General features: G+C 30.5%; 4 protein-coding genes across 4 annotated transcripts; 2 read left to right on the forward strand and 2 right to left on the reverse strand.

Moving 5' to 3' along the window:
• Positions 1 to 597: 597 nt before the first annotated feature.
• On the reverse strand, positions 598 to 4,429 carry LOC123918174 (flavonoid 3',5'-hydroxylase 2-like). The gene is made up of 2 exons (XM_045970149.1): positions 3,300 to 4,429; positions 598 to 1,856 (listed from the first exon to the last, which is right to left on the reverse strand). Exons 1-2 carry the CDS (start codon positions 4,212 to 4,214, stop codon positions 1,224 to 1,226), a joined length of 1,548 nt encoding a protein of 515 aa, XP_045826105.1. The 5' UTR covers positions 4,215 to 4,429; the 3' UTR covers positions 598 to 1,223.
• Positions 4,430 to 6,498: 2,069 nt separating this feature from the next.
• On the forward strand, positions 6,499 to 7,618 carry LOC123915295. The gene is made up of 3 exons (XM_045966432.1): positions 6,499 to 6,789; positions 7,186 to 7,467; positions 7,556 to 7,618. Exons 1-3 carry the CDS (start codon positions 6,499 to 6,501, stop codon positions 7,616 to 7,618), a joined length of 636 nt encoding a protein of 211 aa, XP_045822388.1.
• Positions 7,619 to 10,866: 3,248 nt separating this feature from the next.
• On the forward strand, positions 10,867 to 15,214 carry LOC123917389 (F-box protein At2g26850-like). The gene is made up of 5 exons (XM_045969087.1): positions 10,867 to 13,092; positions 13,444 to 13,523; positions 13,786 to 13,964; positions 14,127 to 14,201; positions 14,912 to 15,214. Exons 1-5 carry the CDS (start codon positions 12,400 to 12,402, stop codon positions 15,097 to 15,099), a joined length of 1,215 nt encoding a protein of 404 aa, XP_045825043.1. The 5' UTR covers positions 10,867 to 12,399; the 3' UTR covers positions 15,100 to 15,214.
• Positions 15,215 to 21,284: 6,070 nt separating this feature from the next.
• Positions 21,285 to 25,413, reverse strand: LOC123918721 (Holliday junction resolvase MOC1, chloroplastic). Its single transcript, XM_045970850.1, has 6 exons — positions 24,977 to 25,413; positions 23,634 to 23,739; positions 23,211 to 23,263; positions 22,696 to 22,827; positions 22,227 to 22,299; positions 21,285 to 22,055 (listed from the first exon to the last, which is right to left on the reverse strand). Exons 1-6 carry the CDS (start codon positions 25,343 to 25,345, stop codon positions 21,967 to 21,969), a joined length of 822 nt encoding a protein of 273 aa, XP_045826806.1. The 5' UTR covers positions 25,346 to 25,413; the 3' UTR covers positions 21,285 to 21,966.
• Between the last annotated feature and the right edge of the window lie 1,375 nt (positions 25,414 to 26,788).

The raw sequence follows: 26,788 nt of genomic DNA on the forward strand, positions 1-26,788 counted from the left end.
TACTTATAATTTTTAATTAGTAATTTCTTTTGAAAAAAAGTTCTTACTAAGTATATCATGTAAACACTTGATCTTACATTTTAAAGACAACGAAGAATTTTTTTAATGAACAAAAAATAAAATATAATATAAAACTCATATAAAATTCAACATAGGCTTCTGTAGAAAAAATCAGCATACTCCAAATATCTATTCTACACCTATATAGAAAAAGGATATAAATTTTTTTTAGACTTTTTATAATATCAACGATACCCTTGATTTTTTTTTAGCAGCAAAAATCTGTTATTAACAAACTTACTATAACATAAAACATGTTTTTTTTTATGAGAAGCAAAATCTTTTATTAACAAACTCACCATAACATAAGATGTTTTTTTTTCCACATAAGTTTGCATAATAGAAAATATGAATCACACAAGTGTGGAAGGCCACTTATTACTACTACCTTTGTCCCTAATTATAAGACCATGTTTAACCATTGCACGTACGCCAATGCACAATTTTGATCACCAATATTTTTAAATGTCTACTAGTAAAAATTATAAAAATTTAATATTTTGAAAATACTCATCGAAACAAATTGAACAAGATCTTATATGCTAATATTTACATTTATATATTATTAAAAAAATACAGTCAAAAAAAAAAGATAAATGAATAATATATTTTTGTCAAACAGGACCTTATAATTATGGACGGAGATAGTACAATATATTATGCAAATAAAACACCCTTAATAAATGAGATATTTATTTAGAATAAACACACACACATACTTTTTTTTTGTTTACAATGAGCTGTGAATTGAACCCAGGACCTATAGCATACTACTCAAATCACTCACCACTAGACTAAACCTAGTGACTTAAAACGCACATACTTTATTAAAAAAATATATAAAACAAAAACACACACATAGTAGACTTGAATGTAGCTATTGTTGAGCCCAATAAAATATGAGTTGTTTTTTCTTCATCTTATTATTTTCTCGCACGCTATACGAATTTTAAAAAATACACTTGTCCGCTACTTAGGTAGCGGATACACCCAAAAACATCCTACCAGATTTGTTTTTTATATCGTCCGCTATTTAAGTAGCGGGAGACATGTTTTAAATTTTTTTCATTTTCATAATGTCTGCTACTTAAGTAGCAAAAAAGTAAAAATCAAAACGTGCGGGGCATGCGAGAAACGGGTAGGACGGACGGGTAAAGAATATCTCAAGAAATATAAGTAGATGGAGACAATCTTGGGCTAACAAAAGCAGCAAGAGGAACCTTTTTCTGCAACGCAAGCCCAAATGACTCATCCATGTTCAAATCCACTACACCATTTGGTAACTTCCAATCAAATGAATGCACCAAAGTTCCCAAAATATATTGAACAAGCACAATTGCCATTCTTGTCCCGGCACAAATTCTTCTCCCCGCACCAAATGGAATCAACTCAAAATCGTTTCCGCACGGATCAATTTTAACATTTTTACCACTCAGAAATCTTTCAGGATTAAATTCCAAAGGATTCTCCCACACATTTGGGTCTCTTCCTATGGCCCAAATGTTCACACTTAGCCTAGTGTTTTTGGGTATGTAATATCCATTTACTTCACATGGTTGTAAGGAAACTCTTGGCAAGTTTAGTGGTGTTGATGGATGTTTTCTAAATGTTTCTTTGCAAATTGCTTGTAAATAAGGAAGTTTTTGAATGTCTGATTCTTGTAGGCGACAATCTTTGCCTATTACTTGGTCCATTTCTTCTTGAGCTCTTTTCATTATTTTGGGATTCTTCAACATTTCTGCTAGGGACCATTCTATGATACTTGAAGATGTATCTGTTCCTGCGGTAAATAGATTCTATATACACAAGAGTAAAACATTATTATTGGTGATTATAATTTATATTTTTGAACAAGCAATTATTGGTGATTATAATTAAAACAATTAAAATCTAATTATGTTTAAAAAGTAAAATGTGTCTGGACCTCTAAGAAATGATCCAAGGTTGGAGTCTAACCTTTTTTAGTTAAAATAAAAAAAATTATAATAAATAATATAAATAATTTTTTTCACCACTAGTTGAATCTAGTTCGAGGGTCAGTTTTGATATTTGGTGGTTTCAGCCCCCTCCCGATCACAGTTGCGGGGGATCGAACCACGGTCATCCCTACCAAATTCAGCTTCAATCACCACTGAACCAACTAACGAATAATAATAATATAAATAAATTTTATAATAACAAAAAATAATGTGTTTTTAGTTAAAAAAAAAAAACTAAAAAAAAAAAACACATACATATATCCATCATGTAACCAAAAAAAAAAAATCATTCGCACTCATGTCATGAGAGCTGGATTTATACTCGATGGTTATTTAATGTCCACACGTCTTCCATATTTTGACGACGACATGCCTTTGTTTTGATTTGTACTTTGGAGTATATCGTACTTTACAAGTAGAAAATTTGCGTTACGTTACTTTCAAGAACCCATTTTAAGTTGCATTTGGAAATTGCAGTGGGTTTCAACCTCCAATATTCAGTTACCGATAATTACATAAATCTAACCAATTATAGGAGTTAGTTGTATATATTGGATTTGGCCAGAAATAGATAGATTCATTATCACATGCGATATACTCCCTCCGTCCTATATATCCGCCAATATTTATACGAAACATTTTATTTTTTAGATTAATTGTAAAATTTATGTATTTAGATTATATTATTGTATAAATACATCAATTCTACAATGTATCTAAAAAGTGAAGTGTTTTTAATATATAGAACTGAAGGGAGTATACATAGATGATAAAAAACAGGAAAATGCTAAACGATACTCTCAGTGCACTAGTTAAGCATACTAAAATTGAAGTTTTATCTTGAAATTTGTGCATTTAATACCTTAAAAATATTAAAAAAATTAATATCTTTTTAGTATTAACTTTATCTTTAATTTCGTTTTTTAGTATGCTTAACAAATGTCTAGGCACTGTTTAGCATGATCCTAAAAAAAAATACCTCTAATAAAAGAAAATTCATATTTTGTCCCCAAGTATTTGAGATGACATAATTAGAGACAATAATTACAAGAAATTGTATTTAATTTTCTTTGATAATTCATTAAATTTTTTTATTTTGTTTTAACTGTTATCACGAGAATGAGGTTTTAGTAATCCAAAATTCGGCTGCAAAGTAAGTAAAATCTATTTAAGAATTGTTTCTAAAAGGAGGAAAAATAAGAATCTCCTCTCAATTAACAAGGGAAAAAAATTAGAAGATAAAGGATTAATTGTACCTACCAAGAGTAATGCCTTGATGTTAGTGAGTGTTAATTTCTCCCCATCAGAATCTTCCTTACTATGAGCAATGAGAATGTCTAAGAAATCAGGATTAACCCTAGGAGTTTTATGACTAGAAGCCACATGCTCTTCAATCATCTTTGTCAACAAAACATCAAACTTTTTATGTAAACTTTTCATCCCTCGTTCAATTCCTTGAAGATCCAACCAAGCAAGAATTGGTATAAAATCACCAATGTTAAAATATCCAGCAGTTGTCATGAGCTCAACAACCATATCCTTAAATTCATTTGATTCACAACCTTTTGTCTCGAACACGCGACGACTCAATATAACTTGACCTATCATATTGGTCATAGCATATGTCAACATTTCGGCCACAACAATGGATTCGTCTTTCTTGCTACAATCGTACATTGTACGAATCATGTGACCCATTTCATCCTCTCGAATTTTCGACCAATCTTCGAGGGCCTTTCCACTGAGCATGTGTAAGTTACTTAGTTTTCTAAGTAATTTCCATCTAGATCCATAGTCGGCGAAAACCATGTCTTGTGAATCATAAGCTAGGTGAGTCGCGCCAGCGTTCGTCGGCCTATTGGAGAAATTTTTGTCAAGTGTTTTGAGAAATGCTTTGGCTGAAGAAGGAGTTGATGCTACAACCATGTTATTTGATCCCATTTTTAGGTACATTATAGGACCATATTTTTGTGACATTTTGAATAGGGTAAGATGAGGCATGGTTCCCATTAGTGGGAGTGCACCTAGAATTGGATAACCCTTTGGGCCGGGTGGAAGTTTTTTGAGATTTTTTTTGAAGAGAAAACTTATGATGAAATGGGTTATCAAGAAAATGAAAAAGGAGATAGAAAGTTCTTTGTAAAGGAAGGTTTGGTATTGAGTGATCATCACCATGGTTAAACTTTTTTTTGCTAGAATTGGTGATTAATTCAAGAGATTTTGGATTGTGATTGTTATAATAACTCTCAGGGTGCAAGTATTTATAATTCACTTAGGTTGGTTGGCTGGTTGAGGTTACACCACATTTTCTTATTGATCACTCAAAAACATTCCCTCATATGTCTTTTGTTATGCCTATTTGGTTTTTGCAAACTATTTTTATCTACCAAAATAGTATGATACAAGTGGTAGATAATTGAATAACTGGGTATCTAAACTATTGGGTTATGGGTTCGATCTCCGGCCGATACATATGAAAAATTATTTGATAGATACTTATACCTTTGATTTACCAAAAAAAAAAAAAATATTTTTATCAATTTTTTTTTTGGGAAAATGCTACACGGTGCTCCCAAAGCAAACACTGATAATTAAGCATATTAAAAAGGAAATTTTAACTTGAAATTTGTGTTTTCAATATATTAAAAATGAAAAAAGTTATATTTTCAACATTAGTTTTTTTTTTTTTGTCAAAATTCCTCCAATTCTAAACGGAAAAGAATTTTATTAATAATCTAAAATTAAATTGAGATAAGTAAAATTCAGTCAATAAATATTGTTTCTCATATTAGGATGAGTTAGCTAGAAATCAAACGACCGACTACAAAGGATTAATATCTTTATCATTTTAACCAATTTATTATTGGTTAAATATCATTAATTCTATAATACTTTTATTATTTATCAAGTAGTGGTGAGTATGCATACATCCACCTAACAGTCGAAAAGAAAATTGGAATATTAGATACATCTACCGAAGTTCCTAATATGATGAAGAGGATTGATTATGTTAAAATGCTAATATTAAAAATGACTGGATTTCACAATTTAAAAAATATGCAAGTGGATTCTTTCTTTCTTTTTTTTTTTTTTTGGTTTACCAAGTGGATTCTTTCTAATAACTCTATAATTGTCCTCCTTTTTTTTTTTTTTTGGTACAATCCTCCTTTTTCTTTTTTAACAGAAAGAAAAAGAAAAGAAAACAAATAAGAGTAAGAATGTTTTGCACGGCAACAACCGCAATATACGTATCACAACAAATACAATCACAATGACCGCAACTTCAATTTAAAACCGTACGATGTTTTGTATTGTGTGTATGTAGATATAAAATTTGTTTGTTATATAAGATAAAATTTCTCTGTGAAAGTATCCTTTTTTTAGGCATTCTATTCCAGCTAAAATGAGAGTATATGCCTTTATTTGGGAAATGATCTAATTAGCAATATAACAATTCATCTATAATTGAATGACAAAACTCTCGCCAACCATAATTTTTGCCCTTAATTTGACTTAAACAAACCCATGTAGCATCAAATAAATTCCTCAATTCCATTGAACTCTTCTTGAAGCTGGGATATCTTGAATTAATATATAATAAAAAAACAAAAAACAAAAATTCAGGCAGCTATAGTATCCTAGTTTCCAATATTATATTGTTCAAATTTAAATCCTCATGACAAGATAACGCACATCCTATTCAATTAAGTATTAAAAGTGCCATAGGCAAACATCTTAATCTTAATTAAATAGGTGACACTTATAAATCCTTTATATTCGAAGGGTTTAAGTGTCACCTATTGAATTATCCATGGAACGAAGAGGAGAGGTAAGTCTAAATCTACATATAGTTTTGTATATATTTTTTTTGTAATGTTTGTTTTGAATTTTAATCGCAAGCAAATCTTTGTTTTTGATTTTAAAATTGTATAATATTGCAAAAAAATGATAACAAGGAGATGCGAAAACTTGGAGTCTTGGCGCCAAGACTCCAATGCTACGCCTATGCTATATAACTGTTAGCATCGGCTTTTGGCTTATTAGCATAAGATTTTCGCAGGGCAGCTCGCGAGAACAAAATGGGTAAATTTATGTTTTGGTGTGAAAAGCTTATTAATCATCATTACCTATTTGATGAAACTATAATGGATGTATGTTCATCATGAACCATAATGGATATCACTATCAACATATGGTTCATGCATGAAAAACAACAATATGCACATTTTGATTGAAGTCCTCATTCTCATTTTATAATATGTTCTCATGCAATTTAATATATAGATGAAATTCAAGCTAATGCAATCTTCATTTTCAATTTACTAAATATATCAACTACAATAAAAAGTTGAAATAGCGACGGAAACTAGAGATGAAAAATTGCAAAATATGTCTCAAATTACGTCGCTAAATGTTAGAGACTCGAATTTTTTTAGCAATATCAAACCAAATTATATATATGCAGAAGAGACCTTTTAAGACGTCTGTGCCACAATTTGGAGGGTGGGAAGATAAGCCTAAAGGAGTACCAACCGACTACTCCATGGTGTTCAACCAAGCTCGCGAAAACAAGAAGAATCATAAACCAGATTTTTCTGAATTCAAGCGTCTCAACGGTGGGAATGATCAAAGGGTTGTCTCCAATACTACAAATCATCGTCATGGTAATGGTCGTGGTCGTGGTAGTCCTTATGATGGTTTGCTACATAATCACCCTGATAATGATCATCAAGATGATCCTCCTGTCATGGTGAGACATATGATCTTAGTTATTTAAATATTACTAATTTGTTATTGCATGCTTGTAGACTTTTCTTGGTTGTGTTTTGATTTCCCTAAAATAATATAATTGATGTAACCCTTTTGAGCAACTATTGCACCTAGCTTTGATCCATACCCCGTTGATTAACTTAACGCACATGAATCAATGTTAGGTGCAATGTTGGTAAAGAAACTATAAAATAGCATAAATTTTAGAAACAAATATGATACACCGCTGAAGTGGATAATTTTGATAGGTTTATAAATAATGTTTAATATTGTAAAATTAATAAACAACCTAGCTATCAGAATTATCTACTCCAGTAGATGTACTAGTATATATCCAAATAAGATGTTACTAACTTAAAATATTATGTATATGTAGAAGAGACCTTATAAGATGTCTGTGCCACAATTTGGAGGGTGGGATAATAAGTCGAAAGGAGTACCAACAGATTACTCCTTGTTATTCTTCCAAGCTCGTGAAAACAAGAAAAATCTTAAAACATATTTGACTAGGCGTGACAGCATTAGGAATGATTCAAGGTTTGCCAAAAAAGCTGCTAAAGCTGCTACGAGTTATCAACGTCATCGTGGTCAAGAGCATTTTACTAGTTGTTCGCGATATAATCAACACGATCATGGTCGTTCAGATCGTCCTGCCATGGTGAGGCATATGATCTTAGTTTTTTCAATAAAAAAAAAAATGAATTGGTGCAAACATTTTCTAATTCATGTTGTTTATAATTTTGCAGGGGAGAGGGAAGAATATTTTGAGTTATATGAATTGGTGCAGCTGCAAACCTCAGACATCATGATATGATAAAAACAAAAACTAATCCTTCATTTTAAAATCATATAGTCTTAGACTCGTATTTTTGAATGTAATAGGAATCTATGGCTTTGTAATGATATCCACATATAAATATGAGACAAGTTCATTATAAATTACTTAACCTGACTAATAGCTTCTATTATCTGATATGATATATATGTCAATAATGCCTTAAATTAATGTATTACACATTAAATGTCAAAATTGAGACTCTTTGAAAGGACTAATAATCATTGTTATATTAGGTTGATCCATTACAAATTGTGAGTGAAAAATGAATTTGATTGAAGATAGTGGAGAAAGTAAGAGTTAGAAAGTGAGATGGAATAGAAAAAAGTTGTAATTGGCACTGGATTTAGTAAGAAGGATCACGGTTCGATCCCCTGCTACTATGATCGGGAGGAGGTTGGAAACACTTGATGCTAGAATTGACCTCCGAACCAGATTAGGCGGTCCAGTTGGCCTGGCCGGATACTGGAAAAAAAAGTTGTAATGAAAGAGAAGAGAAAAATGAAGAGAGAATGTGAAATTGAGAAAGAAAAAAAAAAGGTGGTTAAAAGATATTTCAAAATTTGTAAAAAAAAAACAGGATATTTCAAAAAATAGAGAATGAATTTTGAAATTTAAATGAAAGAGATAGAAAAAGAAATACTAGATGAAAGAAGTATCCAAAGTATTAATTAACTCTCAATTTTAATTTTTTTATAGTGTGTTGTTTTCTTAAATATAGAGTATATACTTCATTAGTAGTAGTGATAAATTTATTAATTGTGGATGTTATTTTACAAGTTTATTCTTTCAGAGAGAAAATTTATTTATGCTTTATCATCATACTATTTATAGTAAGATATAGTAAAAGATGTAAAATATTTTTGAGAGGAGATGATCCAAATCCGAACTTATATTTTGATCAATAGGAAAATAAATAAGGGAAAAAGAATCTAAGGCCTAGATCTCAAAGATAAAACAGGAGGGCAAGATTCCCAAAATAACATATACCAGTAAGTACTAGTATAACTTACCCGTGCTAAGCACGGGTTAATTTTCACTCGTGAAAATATAAATTATTTTAGATTATAATCTTAAATTGTATTTTTGATTAAGTATAACTTCATTTTCATGTATTGAGTGTAATTAGTTTTGTTTAAACAACAAACAATAAAAATGTAATTTATATTAAATAATTTTTTTTTATAATCAAAATTTTATTATAAGGGAGTACAAAGGGGTACTCAAACTCTTACAACAAAGAGCACTAAACTAAGTGTTCATAATATAAGACATAGGATTTAAACACCAAAAGGAAAATGAGTACAAGTCTTACGCCCATACCGACTAGTAAACCACAACCAAGAATGAAGTTTGATTGTCTTCAATAATGACGAAACATCCGGAATATTGCTCTTAAAAATTACTTTATTGCGAAGATTCCAAATATTCCAAGTGGTTGCCAACCATACCAAGTACCGGACATGACCTTTGTCTTTCATTTTGAACAAATCACCAAATAAAAAAAAATGATCTCTACCTTCGACTCCGATTTGTAAAATAATTAATGTCAATCGAGTATGGGCATCCACTGCCCTATCAGATTGCCCTTATCTCCATCCCCATTTCCCGCCTTCTCCCTATCCTTATCTTCGTGGATCACCATGACCAATTAGAATAAAAAAAGGAATAAATTTCTATTATTTTTAATCCACTCGTTAAAAAAGAAAATAAAGTTTTACGATAAAACAAAAATAATATTAAAAATGTACTGTAAGCATTACATACAAAAGAAAGTACGGTGTTTTTCCCCATTCCTAACAATATGATGTTTTCTCTCATTTTCCCGTAGAAATTACCAAAAATAAGTCGACACTGTAAATTACAACAAAATTTACATCTATATTAATATATGAGTATAAATATGGACCCTCGTGTAAATTAAAAAAAAAAAAGCACTTGTATTTATAAGATTGTAAATATCAATCCCACTAAAAAATTTTAAAAAAAATGATCTTGTATTAATATATGTATAAATATAAGTTTCCATAAAAAGAAAATAAATAAATAGGCCCTCTGCCCCTATTAATAGAACCAGTAGCGGTCCCTGTATTAGTGGTATGGATTATTTGAAATCGTCGAGATTGTTTTATTTATTCCATCTAGCAAAGTAATAATGAGTGATTAATAGAAATTATATCCATTGATCATTTGAGTGATTAGCTATTAATTTTGCATTTCAAGTCACAATCAGGAGAGTTTCGGAGGTGTTTGAGAGGAGCGATCGTACAGGGCATCATAATTTTAGTGGCACCAATTTTTTTCTACTTAGTGTGTGTTTATGTACGTGTGTGTACAATCGTGTTTGCGTGCATGCGTCCGTGTATTAAAATAAATAAATTAAATTATTATCAAACTAAATTTTAAAATAAACCCTCAACATACTCACTCACCAGAAATTCCAGCAGAGAATGGTCATGGTCTGATTCAAGCAGAGATTCATGCAGAGATTTCTCATAATACTCCCTCAACATCTACCAATAACCTAATTCCAACAATTCAAGCAGATATTCCAGCATAGAATGCTCAAAATGGTCATGGTCCGAACTCAGAAATTGAAATGGTTACGACTACGATGGAGCATGCTATCACGATGCAAGTGGACAACATTCCTCCTCCTCCTCCGCCATTGAAACGGTTTTCCCCTTCACTTGTTCAAACAATCATGGGGTTGAAGGTGATCATGTTTGTGGTAACAATGTCGGTGAATAATTGTCCAAAACTTTCGGTTTCATCGACCGCTTGCATCGGTTCATTTCTTGGGAGATTTTCCTTTGAGGCACGCAAGCATAATAAGTTTTTCGGTCATTCCGATTATACGTAAGTAGTACCACTTTTATACTTCTGTTTATATGCATAAACTATTTTTTTTTATATTTATTATAAAAATAACAATTATTTTAAAAAAATACTAATTAAATATTAAAAATTATTTTTAAAGGCCCATGGTGGAGCAATCCAAAGAGTCCAATAACATATACTAGTAAGTATTGTTTTATTTTGATCTAAATTTTTTTTTATAAAGACGAATATTTTGATCTAATAAATCTTTAATTTTTTTTTTGACTCATCTAAATCTTTAATTTAATTATCAATACTTTTAATATAAGGATAAGGATACTTGATTGGACCAAAGAATCTAGGAAGTAGAAATGCGTTTGACATCCACACACAAAATACTTCAACCATAGCCGCCCATTCTTTTCTTATTCCACAAAATGTGACAACTTTATTTTTTTGTAGTGATATATTTTAGTCTTCTTAATTTTTTTAAAATTCAATTCATTTCGATAAAAATAAAATTCAAAATAATCTATGATATTTTGATAATTAAAACAAAGTAGTTCTTGAATATGTTAGATACAATACCAATTTACATTTTATTTTTGTGAGAGACTGTTGAAATGAGTCATGGTTTTATTTTTTATTTCTCTTTTGTTGTCCATCAACTGTTTGCTAAATTGCTTCAACGACAAAAAGTGCAAAACAAACCTTTGAATTCTTTGAATAAAGAGAAAATAATTGAGGTATGGTGAAGAAATTGTTGAAGTGAAGAGGTGGAGAAAAGGACATACCCTACCCACTGCCACACACCCTTCAACATTCATCACCAACCAAACTCTTTTGATCTTCTCTATACATTTGTTATTGTGTGGACCTATCACTGCTTCATTTTCAACTACCAAAGATTTGTTCTATGTACATATCATTCCCATATCAATATATTCAATTCAATTCCTTTTGCACAAGAGATATTGAGATTCTTTATATTTGAGTCTTTGCATCTAGACTTGTTGTATCATTTTCTTGCCATTTTTGCAAATCCCATTGTCCAGGTGTCACAAAACATGATATCTAATTTTGTTGCCCCACATTTCTTCACAATCCTCCTTTCATAGGATTCCTTTTAAGTGTGAAACACGGACACTCTTCGAATTAGGTGTATTTCGGTGTCGGACACATGTAAGTGTCAGATATCAACACGACACTGACACTTATAATTACATTGAATTGTGTTAGTTTCTTAAATTATTATTGGTGTCGATGTATCAATTACCGTGTCATGTCCGGTCACAAACATTCAATCATTGAATGACATTTGTTTTCTTCCTTTTTTTATTGTGGGAAGCCAATAACAAAGGCATAGATAGAAGTATTTCAAAGGTTTCATCTATTTTTTGTGCAGAGTTTTAAAAATAGGTTCGCGGCCATAATCTAGGGCCGCGATATTATAATTTTTTATGCCGGTGAGACTGCAATACGATTGCAATTCAGGCCGCGTCAATTATATTTTACCATATGTCTCTGCAATATCAAAGACAGTAACTCTACATTAACTGCGATTGCAATTTAAAACTTAGTAGTTCGAATTTGATCCTTCAAGTCAAGGCAATTTCCACTCCAATTCGTCGGCATATTTGTCAACCTTATTTTTTCTGTTCAAACCTTGGTGAGAGGCCTACCATTGAGTTTCTTGGTAGGGTCTCTTTGAACTGATTAAAATAAGCCAATTCTTTAAAAGGTGTTTGTTTGAAGATACCAAATTTGCTTCAAAGTTTTGGTTAAGTAGTGAGATTTCATTATACTTTTCTTTAGATTACCTTAAATAACAAATAAAGTCATTACTTTTCCTTTCCACATAAGGCCTTGGAGGCTCTCTTATCTCATATACCAAATTCAAGTTTGACCCGTAAAAGATTTTCTAAGTATTTTCTAATGTTACTTTACTTCATAATAACTTGCATCTCTTGCTTCTTGTATATAAACTCTATATTTTACCTCAAATCACTGTCATGTGAAAATGATATGAAGTTTCTTCATCAAGTATTGTCTTTGAAAACATCTTTAAAAACATTCTCAAAGTTGTTTAAGAATCATCTTTGGATTGGTTTACTTTGTGAAATTTATACAAGGATGTCTTTTATGAGGAAGAATCTGAGTTCAAGAGTAGAGAATGTTGAAGAGAATCATGAAGAGGAGGAGTTGTCATTGATGGATTTGCCTGAGCTAACTTTGGAATGCATACTTGAAAAGTTACCTCCTTCTTCACTTTGTCAAATGGCTAATGTTTGTCATTCATTGAGAGAGAGGTGTGTGAGTGATTATTTTTGGGAGAGACAGATGAAGAAGAAATGGAATGGAGTTATTGGTCAAGCTGCTTATAGGGAATGGAAATGGTATGTTGCTTCAAAAAGGGATGTTAAGGATCTTAAACATGGCAAGCAAAAGGGGCTATTGATGAGATATTTCTCTCTTTTGTGGCCTTTACAATGGATGAAAGTAAAGGTTGACGATGCAAATGATATCTGCAAGGATAGTAGTTCATTGCCTGTCGATTCTGTTATGAATTGGTATCTTGCTATTGAAAATGGTAGCTTCTGGTTCCCTGCTCAAGTCTATAACCGCGAGGTATCTGCGATAACCCTTTGGTCATTTTTTTTAGGAAAATGATATTTTGAAATCAAGTTTGACAACAAATTAGATGGTAAAATTTAAATATGTCGTTAACGAAGTTCAATGAATGGTTAATGAATATAACAAGGTATTGCAGTTCATTAGCTAACTATCCACTAAGCATAATTAACCATATTTGAATTGTGTTAAGTGTTAACCATCTAATTTGTTGTCAAAATTTGAGTCAAAATAACAATTTATACACACCTGCTATACCTGCAAGAGTTAAATCAGTTTCTTGAATTTCAATGGAATTTAATGGATAGTGTTTTCTCACATGTTACAATTTTGCTGCTATTGTTGTAGAATGGTCATATTGGATTCATGTTATCTTGCTATGATGCTGACCTTAGCTATGATTCGCGAACCGATACCTTTCAAGCAAGGTAAATTTGACATGATTTTAGGTGATCATATACTTAACTGTGTCATTTCATGGAGTCTGTTCTGTATTATATATGTCCACATTGGTTTAAGATTTGAGTAACAAACAATTTTCAAATGAAAATATAGCAAGAAAATAAAACGAAATTTAGATCTGAAGGATTGGTTTTGCTATACAGAAAGGTTCAGCGGCACAGTTCGTTGTTTGCCTACCTTTCGTTAATGTGAATAATGGACTAATAGCTGATTGGTTGCTTATTACAGGTATCCTGCACATGGAAGAAGAGGAGAAGCTAGAGAATGTGGCATTCCATGGAAAAGGATAAGAGCACCACCTGTTGATAACTCTCCACATGATCTGTATATCTCTGATTGTTTATCTGATTTGCATCCTGGTGATCACATAGAGATTCAATGGAGGAGAAACAAAGAATTTCCTTATGGTTTGTTTCTTTCTCCACAATCATTCTCTAATTCCATGTTTATATACTACTAATTACTTCTATATCTTGTAAATTTAATCTGTAATACATTGATTAATAAAAGAGACTTTGTAGATTTCATATTAGTATGATTTTATTAATGAATTTTAACCTTTATGGCAGGTTGGTGGTATGGTATTGTTGGTCACTTAGAATCATGTAATGGAAATGAAAATTCTTGCCGCTGTCATATTAGTGGTGAGTTAATAAATGTCAAAGTGGTGGCTTAATAAAGTAATTGCCTAGGAATTTTGATGATAGAGTGAACATTATTAATTTATGCTGATTTGTTGATTTAACATTTTTAATGTAAAAGTTGTGAGATCTGCCACTATTATATATTATTATATTGTAGAGAATATATCTAAATGTGGACTACTTGCCATTCCATTTGAATGGTCTCCAAGACATTTCATCATTTCCAGCAACACAGTGGACACATTCAAGGTCCAACTTTGTTCATGAGGGAATTGAATTGTGTGGTCACATTGCATGCTGTTAAGATATTTGGACCGTCTGATCAATATCGGATGGTCTAGATTTTAAGATTAGATTTTAACTTTTTTAAATATACAATTCAAGCTAAATATCTAAACCATCTAATTTTAATCAAACGGTCTAGATATGATCGATTATACTATAGTCACTTTTTTTCGACTGCACATAATTTGGATCTGTTCATGAGCTGAATTTTAAATGAAACATATATTAAGAACATGTTTGAAACTTTAAATTAAATGAAAGGACCTCTAGTGTAGTTTTATATAAAAAAAAATGACTTAGGATGTTAAGATGAAAACTTCAAGAATCATTGTATGAGCCTTGTTATATTTATATCCAATCCTTGAAATGGTTTTCTTAAGATTCAATTATAGTTTATATGATGATAAATGTGTTGAATGCTGCAGACACAGTGGTGCTAGAGTTCAACCATTACACTCCTGGCTCAAGATGGAGACAAACTAATATCAATAGGAAAGATCATAGAGAGGAAGGAAATGAGGCTGATGGATTTTATGGAGGAATAAGAAAGATTGAGAGTGAGAATGAAATTTCCATTTGGAAATCCATGTGGCCATCTGAAATCTTGGATTAGTATCTGATCGAGTAAACCATCAAATTAGTTCCAGACTCGGTAAAACAATCTTAATCTATAGGCCAATCTGATTTTCTTTTCCACACTTTGGTTATCAATTATTTATTTTTCATGACAAAATTTATGTATATTTCTGTGGTTTCCATCAATGTAAATTACTCCTCATTTACACCCAAAAGATGTAAAAAGATATATTTCTTCAATTATATTTATATACATAAATCTAGCTTATATACAAGTTTGGATTATGCAAGACTTGGAACTTCAAATTTATTTAGTCATTTATTATAATATAATAGTAATATGCTTTTGAGATTTTCAAAAAATTTGAAATATCATAAAAGCATAAATAAAATTGACAATACATGTAAGATAAAATTATTTTTCAACATAATTGTTACTCCTACATGCATTCACATCTATAATCCATGCATAGCGATTTTTGAGTTTCGAAACACAATTGAGCTGGACAATCATCAACTATTGTGCAGAAGAAAAAACCTACATTATCAAATAAGAATAAATTATTTTTAGTCATGGGTTGATCATAATACATGATTTAGAAAAATTGAAAATAATGTGAAAAAAATGACTTACCACCATTGGTTACAGCAAGAAATAATGAAAGAAATATTATCAAAGCATTAAACTTGAGAATTTGAGTCATATTTTTCCTCCTTTGTATTTCATAAATTGATCAAAAGGTTTTATAAGTAAAAATTCTATGATTTTTTTTAACTACCAATAAATTGATCTTGTCCCATGAGCTTAACTTAGTTGGTTAGGGATATCGCATTTTATATACAGGCTAGTGATCGGGGTTCGAATTTGGACACCCCACTTATCCACTTTAAATGTGAAATTTCTAGCCACTAGACTATCTGACAAAAAAAATTGATCTTAGCCTTTAAGTTGCAAAAAACCAATAATAAATTTTAAACTTTTATTAAATGTCTCTAAGATACATTGTTGTGATCATGAAAATTGAATTTTTTTTTTATTATAATTTCACTATATATCTTTTTATCTCTTTTAGCCTTTCATGATAAGGAAAAAAAAAATCCCAAAATAGTAATAATTGTGCATTAGGATGTGGCAAACACATTTGTTATAATTTTAAATTACCATATGATAAATGGTTTCTCTTCACAAAATTTATACATATTAAACACCTTTTGAATAAAGGAAAATGGTGCATTATATATTATCAGCCGCTTCTCATGAAAATGAGCTCAGAAGACCTTCCCTATTAGGCTAATTCGAAAGAAGTGGTGGCTAAATAAAGTAATTCTAACGACCGGATCGGGAGGGATGAAACCACTTGATGTTAGAACTGATCTTCGAATCATATTAAACTGATGGTAAAAGCTTAAAAAAAAGCGGTGGCTAAATAAAGTTAATTGGCTAGAAATTTTGATGATGGAGTGAACATTATTAATGTGGAAAATTCTAATATGGTAAAGTATCTATGAAGCTTGAATATGTGACATGATACCGATACAAGAAAATTTTCAAAATTCCCTATACGATACGGTCAGAACACATTATTTAAAAATTAAATTTAAAATTAAATATATAAATGCAACATAACTAAAAAAATGACAATTAGTACTATCCCAAAAAAAAGTCATCAGTATTACCAAAAAAGATATAGTTGGTTATCCATAAAGAACATCATACTCTAACATTCACTACTTAAGAGAAAACGCAAATTGTATCAGTCTCTTCTCCTCTATTTCCATTATCAAAAAGCATCGAAGAAGTATCCGACACGTATCGGTTATTTTTAAAAATAATTTTTTTTTTAAGTATCGGACGAGTATCGGTATCAAATACGTGTCGGACACTATACTCGACCATTTTTAGGCCAATCTGATTTTCTTTTCCACATTTTGGTTGTCACTTATTTTTTATGACAAAACTTGTGTGTATTTCTGTGGTTTCCATCAATGTATATTACTCCTCATTTACACCCAAAAGATGTAGTATGTGGGTAAAGGATAAAAACCAGTCTGCTAATTTGATTTAGGCCAAATATATTCATTTGTGTTTGTACCAAGTTAGTTCTTTAAAAAAAAATATTTTTTTAAATTAAAAGTATCTTCTGCACCCAACTGCAGAGACCAACGCTTCGAGGTAACTGAGATTCATATCATCATATGTACCGATTGAAGATGAGACTCATGACCAAATGGTTATCTACCAATTGTGTCATATTATGTTGATCTTTAAGTTTTATTTGTAATAAGTGTACGGGCATTACCATTTTTATCCAATTCCGTTAAAAAGTATTTACGTGATTGTTTATGTTTGTATGCCAAAGAGATAGTGAAGAGAGAAATAGTAAAGAGAGAAATAAGAGAGAAGAGAGATAGAAAAGAAATCAGATAGAAATTTTATATGGTTTGGATGAATAGAAAAGTGAGAAGAGAGAAATTAATAAAAATGAAAAATAACAAATTTATCCTTTTTTTACAATAAAATAAACTAGTTGAATGAGGGTGTTGTTGTAAAATGGTTTATTTCACTTCTTTCCACACAAATCTCTCCTAATATGGAGAGATTTATTTTTGACAGTTACAACTCATTATATTTCTCTCTTTTCTTATTTCTCTTCTCATCCAAATTATAGAAATAGTCTATTTCTTTGCTATCTCTCTCTTTCTTATTTCTCTCTTTTGTAAATCTACCCAACAAAATGCTGGGATAATATACGTCCAAGAAATACTTATGACACCATTCTTTTTCTTTTTCTTCTTTCAGAAATTAAACCTAATTTGACGGATACAAATATTCTCAAAATTAATTTTATAGGTGAATGTGTGTAAGAGTAACAATTATGTCATGGATGATTCTTCAAACCTTTTGAAAAACCCCAACAGAGAAAAGTTTTCCAAAACCAAAATTAAAATACATGCCCACAAGCATATTATATATTAAACATTGGATACATTTTTAAAATAGACAGAGATAAATAGTTAGCTCTACAAAAGATAATATTAACGTAATGTTTTTTTCAATCATTTAGATTTAGCTAGCTATTGACAATGATTCTTGAAATATATACTAATATTTATGAAGTTTATCACTCAACAATCTTACGCTAAGTGCACAAAGGGAATAAAAATAAGAGCGGTGCTATATAGCACGACACCCTGTGTCGTCCAATTTGTACGACCTTTGAATTTTTTTTCATTTCATACTTGCTTATCCGTTTTAAAAGTAAAATAAACCAACCAATACAAAAATAAAAAGTAAGGGCAAAGTAATAAAACACCATACTCCATGAACACTATATTTGCTTATCCGTTTCACAAGAGTTACACGTAGTATCTTTTAAAACCAAATGTCAACTTACTAACAAGATAAATAATTAAAGGGATTAATTTGCAGTACCACTACCTGAAGAGAGATGTTTGTTTGTTTACTAATTCATTAAGAATGCAACACAAACTAAACAAATGATTTTGAGTCAAATAAAATAAGAGAAAAAATCAATATGAAAAAGAATTTAATTTATATGCACCGTCGGTGTAAAGTTATTTTGCACATGCATCCAATAAAAAATCGACACATCATGTATGGTCATTAAAAACACATGATGTGTCACATTCATTATGTGACGTGGCAACGCGTCATTGGATGCATGTGTAAAAATAATTTACACCGACGGTGCACAACAATTAAACTCTAAATAAAATTACGGATTTATCGGTCGGTTACCAATAGCCATTTGAGATTAATTTCTAAATAATATGCATTTGAGACGGTAACTCGGATTTCTAAATAATAATAATAATAATATGCTTTTGAGATTTTCAAAGAAATTGAAATATCATAAAAACATATGCGACGTCTAAGGTGAGAGTTCAATTAAATCTCTCACCGGTTTAAGATAAAATTATTTCTCAACATAATTGTTACTCTTAAATACATTCACATCTAAAATACATGCATAGCGATGTTTGAGATTCGAAACACAATTGTTTTGGACAATCATCAACATCTTTGCAAATGAAAAAACCTGCATTGATTGTCAAATAAAAATAAATTATTTTTAGTCATAGGTAATCATAAATATTGTGTACATTATATAGAAAAATTGAAAATATTGCCAAGAAAATGACTTACCACCATTGGCTACAACAAGAAATAATGAAAGAAATATTATCAAAGCATAAACAAACTTGAGAATTTGAGTCATATTTTTCCTCCTTTGTATTTCATAAATTGATCAAAAAGTTTCACTTTATAAGTAAAAATTCTATGATTTTTTTAACTACAATTAAATTGATCTTAGCCTTTGAAGTTGCAAGAAACCAATAATAAATTTTAAATTTTGTTAAATGTCTCTAAGATACATTGTTGTGATCATCAAAATTGACTATTTTTTATTATAATTTCACTATATTATTTTTATTTCTCTTTTAGCTTTTCATGATAGGGAAAAAAAACCCCAAAATAGTAATAATTGTGCATGTAGGATGTGGCAAACACATTTGTTATAATTTTAAATTACCATATGATAAATGGTTTGCACAAAATTTATACATATTAATCGTGACAGAACTAGACATTTTAGATTGTGAGGCCGATATAGTTAAACATAATTTTTTTTTTATAATATGATACTTGAACAAAAGTAAAAACACGTTTACTCTTCTTTCGGGGTAAAATGAAGGTTTTATATTGATTGTTAATGTGTTATATATGGAAAAAATTGGAATAGAGAACAACTTAATAGTAACAATTTATTTTAATTTAAAGAATACTCCCTCCAATTTTATATGCAAGCAACTTTTCACTTTTTAGGCTCATTCAATAGATGATGTATGATATATCTAGTATATAATACAGAGTAGATACATTATCTATTGAATGAACAAATCTATAATATAGACTAAGTACATTAGCTATTGAATGAACCTTAAAAGTGAAAAATTATTTATATATGACATCGAAAGAGTTGATGCTTATATTTTAAATATGAAAAATGTTAATTAGTGTTTGCACTAGTTAAAGAAGGTTGTGTACTCAAATTCTTAAAAGTATAAAAGCTAACATACTTTTTTGATAAAGCTAACATATTATATTTATTTATCTCGTTTATTCCTATAACGGCAAAACTAGTTGCTGACTCAACCTACAATCGGGTCTACGTCCTTGATGTTTTAACATCGGTGATTGAGATAGAGTATGAGCGCATTCTCGTCAAAAAAAAAAATTATAATTTGTTTATATTGTTTCAAACACTTCACTATATCAAAGGGATTTGGAATTCTAGCCGTTAATTAGTTTCATGATAAGACATGTTTGAGTGAGAAATTTACATTTGTAATTTGATAGTAATTTCCCTTGAGAATGCATATGAAATTATATTTAAATAAGTGAAGAACTTAGTCAGATGAAAGGCCTCAATGAATGACAATGAAATACTGCTAGAAAATGACATTTTTAGACAAATTTTCAAACAAAATTTATAAATAGATTTTGGACGTTTTCCAGAAGAAAAAATAAATGGACCATATGTTCCTTTCGCACGATATAACACAAAACACGCATTGTCCTTAAAACCCTTTGGATCACAAGCCTAGAGAAAATTCACTCCAAATATCTCAAAATAGAACACTCAATTTCACATTAAACTTAGATGAAAATAATACATGAAAGGATCGACTTTATTTATATTGATCCTAGAGGTCAAATTACAATTGAAATAGCAGAAGTAATCCATAAGTATAGTTTAGTAGATAACTACTAAAGACAGTATTGTGAATCTCGGATTACTCACTACTCTACACTTAAACACTCAACATGTACAAGTCTAGTAACGAATTTTGATCCTCTCATGCTCTTTTGGTGTTGCCCTCTCTCCTTTTTCTCATCTAAGGGTGATGATTCATAAAGAAAAAAAAAAGTTTAAGAGAGAGAGAGAGAAAAAAAAACTAAATGAATGGTTGAGATTGGTGCTGAATGAAAGCATGAGAGGATCAAAATCCGTTACCGGAAAAAAATCATTGTCAAAATGTTATCCTTTTCAAATCAATATGTGATAGCAAAAACATCACATATACTATAGTCTATAGGACCCAAAAAAACTACAACCTCTTTCACAAAGAAGTTGTTACGTGTTTGATATAATCATAGTATAGGTGATCATGATCAAATAGCAGCAAATCACAGTATCTGGTAAAGAGATTTTAAGTTTAATGGATGAATATTCAAGATATAATCAAATATTCATAGTTGAAGAAGATACATAGGGTTATGGAAAGAAAAAAAAAGTGGTTTGGACAAAATTTCAAGAGGCCAAACAGTGTATTGAAAGATGACGCTCATTTTGAACGATGTAAAGGCTTCAAGTAACTAAAACAGCTCATGGACAAAGTAGCTTATCAAAAGATGGCGGCGCAGAGGTTTTTGCAATTGTCACTGCCAAGAACCAAATCCGCGCACAAAAACTGCTCCAATGCTGGACTTCAATACGTGGATTATTTTGTTTCATATCAAATGGATGAAAACAACATATATATAAACATGTCGTAAACTATTTTCATAAACCAGTATCACAGTTCACAACTTTTAAGGCATGTTAAGACTACATGAGTACCAAAATTTTTCATTAAGGATTTTAATGTTTCATTTTCAGGGTTCAAACTAGAAATCTTTGGCTAAATTGGAAGAGATCTGTATCATAAGATAAATTACAAATCGACTGTAAATAAACTCTTGATCTTTTCAATAATACTGTAATAAATAACTATAGTATACAATAGTAATTGGGACAGTTACAATTGACAGTCAAATCAATGAAAGGGGAGAAAGATAGAAGTAGGGAGGGGAAGAAGCTGATATATACGTACATTTTTAGATTTCGTCAGTGATAGTATCAGTAGGTTCATGGCTTTTGTTTTGGTCTTTGCCATATGCAGCAATTAATAAGGCCTCTGCCCTTCCTACATGACAAATTTATCAAAAACCAGAACACATAGATTAAAAATAACGTAAAAGTTATACGATTTGAGCAAGTTCGATAAGCATTCCCCTTGTAATAGATTTTGAAGATAATTTATGATCATCAAGCAGTAGAGTAGCTGAATAATTGACTAAACAAGAGAAACATGTACCGTGATCTTTTTTCCTGGTTAACAAGGAACTAAGTGATGGAAATAATTGAGATGCGAGTTTCCTGCTATCATCCTGCAGAATAATATAATCAAAAAACAGATGTAGCTAACAAATGAAATGAGTATCCTTCGTGAACAAAATCTACATGAGCGGATAGATATCAACATCACAAAACCAAATAGCATAAAATTAGTTTATCTCCAAACAAGGTTACATATAAGGATTGTTTCATAGGGGTAGTGTACCAGTAATTTGAATTTGAGAATCTTAATTTTCATGTTTGGTATGAGTAGTTTTCGAAATATTAGTTTTAGCAAACATAATTTATTTCTTTTATGAAAAAACTAACATCATATTTTGCTGATTATTTCTAAATTTTTGCAAGCAATATAAAAAAGTGGAAAGTGGAACTGCATAAGATAATTTAAAAACACCCACAGTAATCGGTATTGTTAGGGCCAAACCAACCTTTGAAGTCTTGCTTCCGGAGAGTTCAAACTTCGCTTTCCAAGTAAAAGATGGCACTGGAACAACAGTAAAGCCTGAGGAAACTAGGATCCCAATCCATAGTCCGTACCCAAATCCTCCACTCCACCAGCCCTTGAATACAAAAGACGGGGAAAAATATTAATTTGAGCAAAAATCTTAGATACAAGCTTATCTAAATGTTAATAAGAGTACACTTCCATAGTGCCCATACTAAATGACATAACTGTCATATATTCTAATGTGATCACGTTGAATTTTTTAGCAATACAACTGTGTTTTATTACTGCTTAGTAAAATGGTTGTTAACATGCAGATTCTTTAGGCGCAGTTTTATTTCCAACAGTGAGAAGTTGATACATAATCATGTAAATTATGTCATATCCAGTATACCGACTAATTAGTATGAATACACGATTAAAGAAAGTAATGAGTTATTAATAATTAGAAGTAATAAATGAAGCATTTTAAAAACTAAAATGAGTGAGCATACTAACCTGCTTCCCGTCTTTTGGAAAAGGGATTGACTGCTCTATATATGCAGTGGTTCCTAATGAAATTAAGAATCAATTTGCAAATATCCAACCACAAACAGTGTCAACCTTCAATATGAAAAAGGCAAAATAAAGATTCAAAAATTACTACAGAAAACTAGTAACATCATTTTCAATACTTGTTCCATTGACATTTTTCAGAAATACCCAAGAATGAGGTCATTAATCTTTCTGCGTAACCGGCCTATAATGTGAATGGCACTATCAATTTATCGAAAACTTATGACTGTCCAATGCAAACTAGTAAACACAATAAAAGTCAACATATTATAGTCACAGTACTTGTAATATCATAATCAAAGCCTTAACATATACTAATAAACAGAATGAAAATTGAAAAATAAGGATAGAGAAAAGATAGTATACCAGCTGGGGCATCAAAACTACGGACCAACTGAACAATAGAATTGGCATTTAAACGTTTTCGTGTTGTTTTTCCAACAAGTAGTTGCACATGAGGAGAGTCAAATACCTACGTATGTTTAACTGATACAATCACATCTTTTGTCAAGGTCAAATAGTAACTGTTTAAAACAATAAAATCCAGGAATCTGGGGGATCTAATAATGCCAAAACAAAATTGTGTAAGTCCAAAATACTTAAGCACAAAGCCTTAACATCCATCCACGCTTCATGCCTACCCAAACTTTCTAGGATCCTACACAAACGCTCTATGCAACAGTAGCTACCAGCATAACAAACAGCTAGCATTTTTCTGTTTCGATTTTCACTTCAACTAATAAACATAAAAGAATATGGATCAAATACTTTTCTAACTATTTTCTTTTACAATTTTACAAAACAAGTTTGAAACTGGTCATCCACTTGCAACTGCAGACTAAACCCTCAACAAACTAACTAAAATCTATTTAAGGGAGCGATTGATCTTCTAAAAAACTGGAGACTAGACAACCTTTTTTTTGTACCCTATTTGATTTAGAAACTCGTCATGTGACCGGACAAAACAGGTAACAATGGACAGGACAAAAACAAGAACTTTTGTCGGACAAAAGTAAGAATTTTTTGTCCCTCACTGAATCACGCAACAACTTTTTGTCCTTACAGATTATCAAAAATATCAAAATACCCTTTTTATTTTCCAACATACAATACAAATATTATTTCTCTATCTCTAGTTCGTACTATTTTGTCATGTCCTATACTATACTGTTTTGTCCATTACTAATGTTTTGCGAATCAAACACAGCCTAAGGCTCTGTTTGGGAAGGCAAATAAGCTACCGTATAGCTTATAGCTTATAAGCTAAAAGCTCTGTTTGGTAACAGTTTTTAAGAAAGAGCTTATAGCTTATTTTACTAGATTATAGCTTATTTTTCAAATGCTATTTCAATTTTCAAGTAGCTTATAGCTTATCATTTTTTCTTCCAATTTTACCCCTATCATCTTACTTGAAAAAAAATTTAAATATTAATTAAACATATCTTTTTTTATGTCATTTCAAACTTATAAGTTAGTTCAACCGGTAATTTTATCAAACAGTACAAATTCAATCAGCTAGATTATTCGCTAAAAGCTGGCTTATAAGCTATCCACTATCCGCTATTTTTTAGGATAAAGTTAGTATCTACCACTTGTGGGCATTGGTTTCTCACTAATAAATTAACTATATCTAACCCTTCAATTCAACCAGCAGAAAGAAAGAAAGGAAAAAAAAAAGGAAAAAACTTTATCCTAAAAAGAAGTGGTACCTGAGCTGAACAAACAGAATCATGGATTTTCAACAACGCAACAGCACCAGAAACATCTGGGTCAATTCCAAGGAACCATTTGGAGGCATCAATTTTGTCTTGATTCAAAAGATGAGTTGAATTCTCTGGGGAAGAGTAAGAGATTGAAGACAACCAATTTTCCTTGAGTTTAGCATTGGAAGTAGCAGCCACAACCCTACGCTTTCTAACAGGAACTACGATTTCAGGGTTTTGGGTTTGGGAAAGAGAAGAGAAACAGATAAAGGACCTGAAATCAATGGTGGGTTTGAGTTTTGGAGAGAGTTTGTTCATGAAATGCAATTGGGTTTGGTGAATTTCTTGTGTTAATTGCATTTTCATGGTTTCCATTTGGTAATAATAATTATGATGAAAAGAAAAAAAGAAAAAGGAGTGTGTTGAGAAAGATAAAGGAGGGAAGAAAATAGATGAAAATAAATCAAATTATTTGTGGTAAATGATATTTATAAATTTTTGATTTTTTTCTTACAAATAAGTAATAACCCTAAAAAAATTGTTTTTTTTACGACAATGTCCTACTTTTAGTGAAAGCGGCACTACTGCTGATCTATTTTTAATGGCAAAGTCAACCGGTCATTATTATAAAAAAAAAAAAAATTATTTTTTAAGTTCATTGTAAAAGTAATGTATTTGGTCAATAATATAGACCAAATACATTACTTTCAATAAATCTAAAAAATAATGTTTTTGCTTATAATAGTGACGGGAGGAAGTACATCTAAAGAGATCTAGAAGACACAACATTCATATGCATAACACTTTGAACTCTTTTTAGAGAATCCCCAACTTTTGAAACTATGAAGCAAAAAATGTCAAATGTAAATGATATAAAAACATGTTGATCGTCAAAACACGTATTTTCATGTTTGATCACTTTACTTAAAGCAATTTTGAGGGTCGTTTATCCTATAGTAAAATCTTTGATCATAAATTCCACACGTGCATGTTTTCCACTGATTCACCCGTACACTAGAACATCGACTGACCTCAATGTAGATCTTCCCCTCCAGTGGGGCATTCAAGAAGTTCATATGCGTTTCTTTCTTTACATATACTCATGTGCGCCTATAAAAAATTTAAAATTAGTTAAACTTTTGATTATAAATAAAAAAATAAAAAAATATTAGTTAAACCTAAACATTGTGCTCAAGTGGGTAATGAGTTATGATTAAAAAAAGTGGGTAATGAGTTCCCTTTTGGATGAATCGTTTAGGAGAACCCGAGTTTAATTCCTGATGGGATTCTTGATCAACCTTTATTTACCTCACGGTTGAACTCTGGTTTACCGAGACCTCCTTCTCCTGAGAACCAAAAAGTTTACACCGAACAAAAAAAAAAAGTTAAACCTTGATCAAATCGGCAAACAAAATTGAAAATTAACAGATCTAATTTGATTCAGATTAAATAGTGAGTTGAACCGAAGAAAATTGAATTTAGTTTGGTTCGAGTCTTGATTTTCAATTTTAAAAGTCGATAAATTGGTAAATCGAACTGAACGTCTTACTAATATTATTTTTGAAAATATTAGATGAAATTTTGACAGATTATGTTGCTTTACTTAATCTTTTATTATAAAAATTGTCTAATAAAATAAGAAAATAGAGTTATAATAGTTTTTTTAGTTTTCAGTGTGTTGTATACTAGTTGTATGAATTTTATTTAATTTGAAGTTGTTTGAAAAATAACGATCATACAATAATTTGTATGAAAAAATAATAGTTTGAATTATGATAAACTAGAAGAAAAAAATTTATAGCAAAAAAATAACATGAT

This window comes from Trifolium pratense, linkage group LG3, assembly GCF_020283565.1.
Source record: "Trifolium pratense cultivar HEN17-A07 linkage group LG3, ARS_RC_1.1, whole genome shotgun sequence".
NCBI lineage: Eukaryota > Viridiplantae > Streptophyta > Magnoliopsida > Fabales > Fabaceae > Trifolium > Trifolium pratense.

Coding starts and splice junctions, on each gene's coding strand:
- LOC123918174 (XM_045970149.1), bottom strand. CDS start 4,214: ATGGTGATGATCACTCAATACCAAACCTTCCTTTACAAAGAACTTTCT. Junction 1,857..3,299: donor ACATCAAGGCATTACTCTTG/GTAGGTACAATT, acceptor TTGTGTATATAG/AATCTATTTACCGCAGGAAC.
- LOC123915295 (XM_045966432.1), top strand. CDS start 6,499: ATGCAGAAGAGACCTTTTAAGACGTCTGTGCCACAATTTGGAGGGTGG. Junction 6,790..7,185: donor AAGATGATCCTCCTGTCATG/GTGAGACATATG, acceptor ATGTATATGTAG/AAGAGACCTTATAAGATGTC. Junction 7,468..7,555: donor GTTCAGATCGTCCTGCCATG/GTGAGGCATATG, acceptor ATAATTTTGCAG/GGGAGAGGGAAGAATATTTT.
- LOC123917389 (XM_045969087.1), top strand. CDS start 12,400: ATGTTACTTTACTTCATAATAACTTGCATCTCTTGCTTCTTGTATATA. Junction 13,965..14,126: donor AAACAAAGAATTTCCTTATG/GTTTGTTTCTTT, acceptor CCTTTATGGCAG/GTTGGTGGTATGGTATTGTT. Junction 14,202..14,911: donor TTGCCGCTGTCATATTAGTG/GTGAGTTAATAA, acceptor TGAATGCTGCAG/ACACAGTGGTGCTAGAGTTC.
- LOC123918721 (XM_045970850.1), bottom strand. CDS start 25,345: ATGGAAACCATGAAAATGCAATTAACACAAGAAATTCACCAAACCCAA. Junction 23,264..23,633: donor TAGTTTTGATGCCCCAGCTG/GTATACTATCTT, acceptor TAATTTCATTAG/GAACCACTGCATATATAGAG. Junction 22,300..22,695: donor CCGGAAGCAAGACTTCAAAG/GTTGGTTTGGCC, acceptor ATTATTCTGCAG/GATGATAGCAGGAAACTCGC.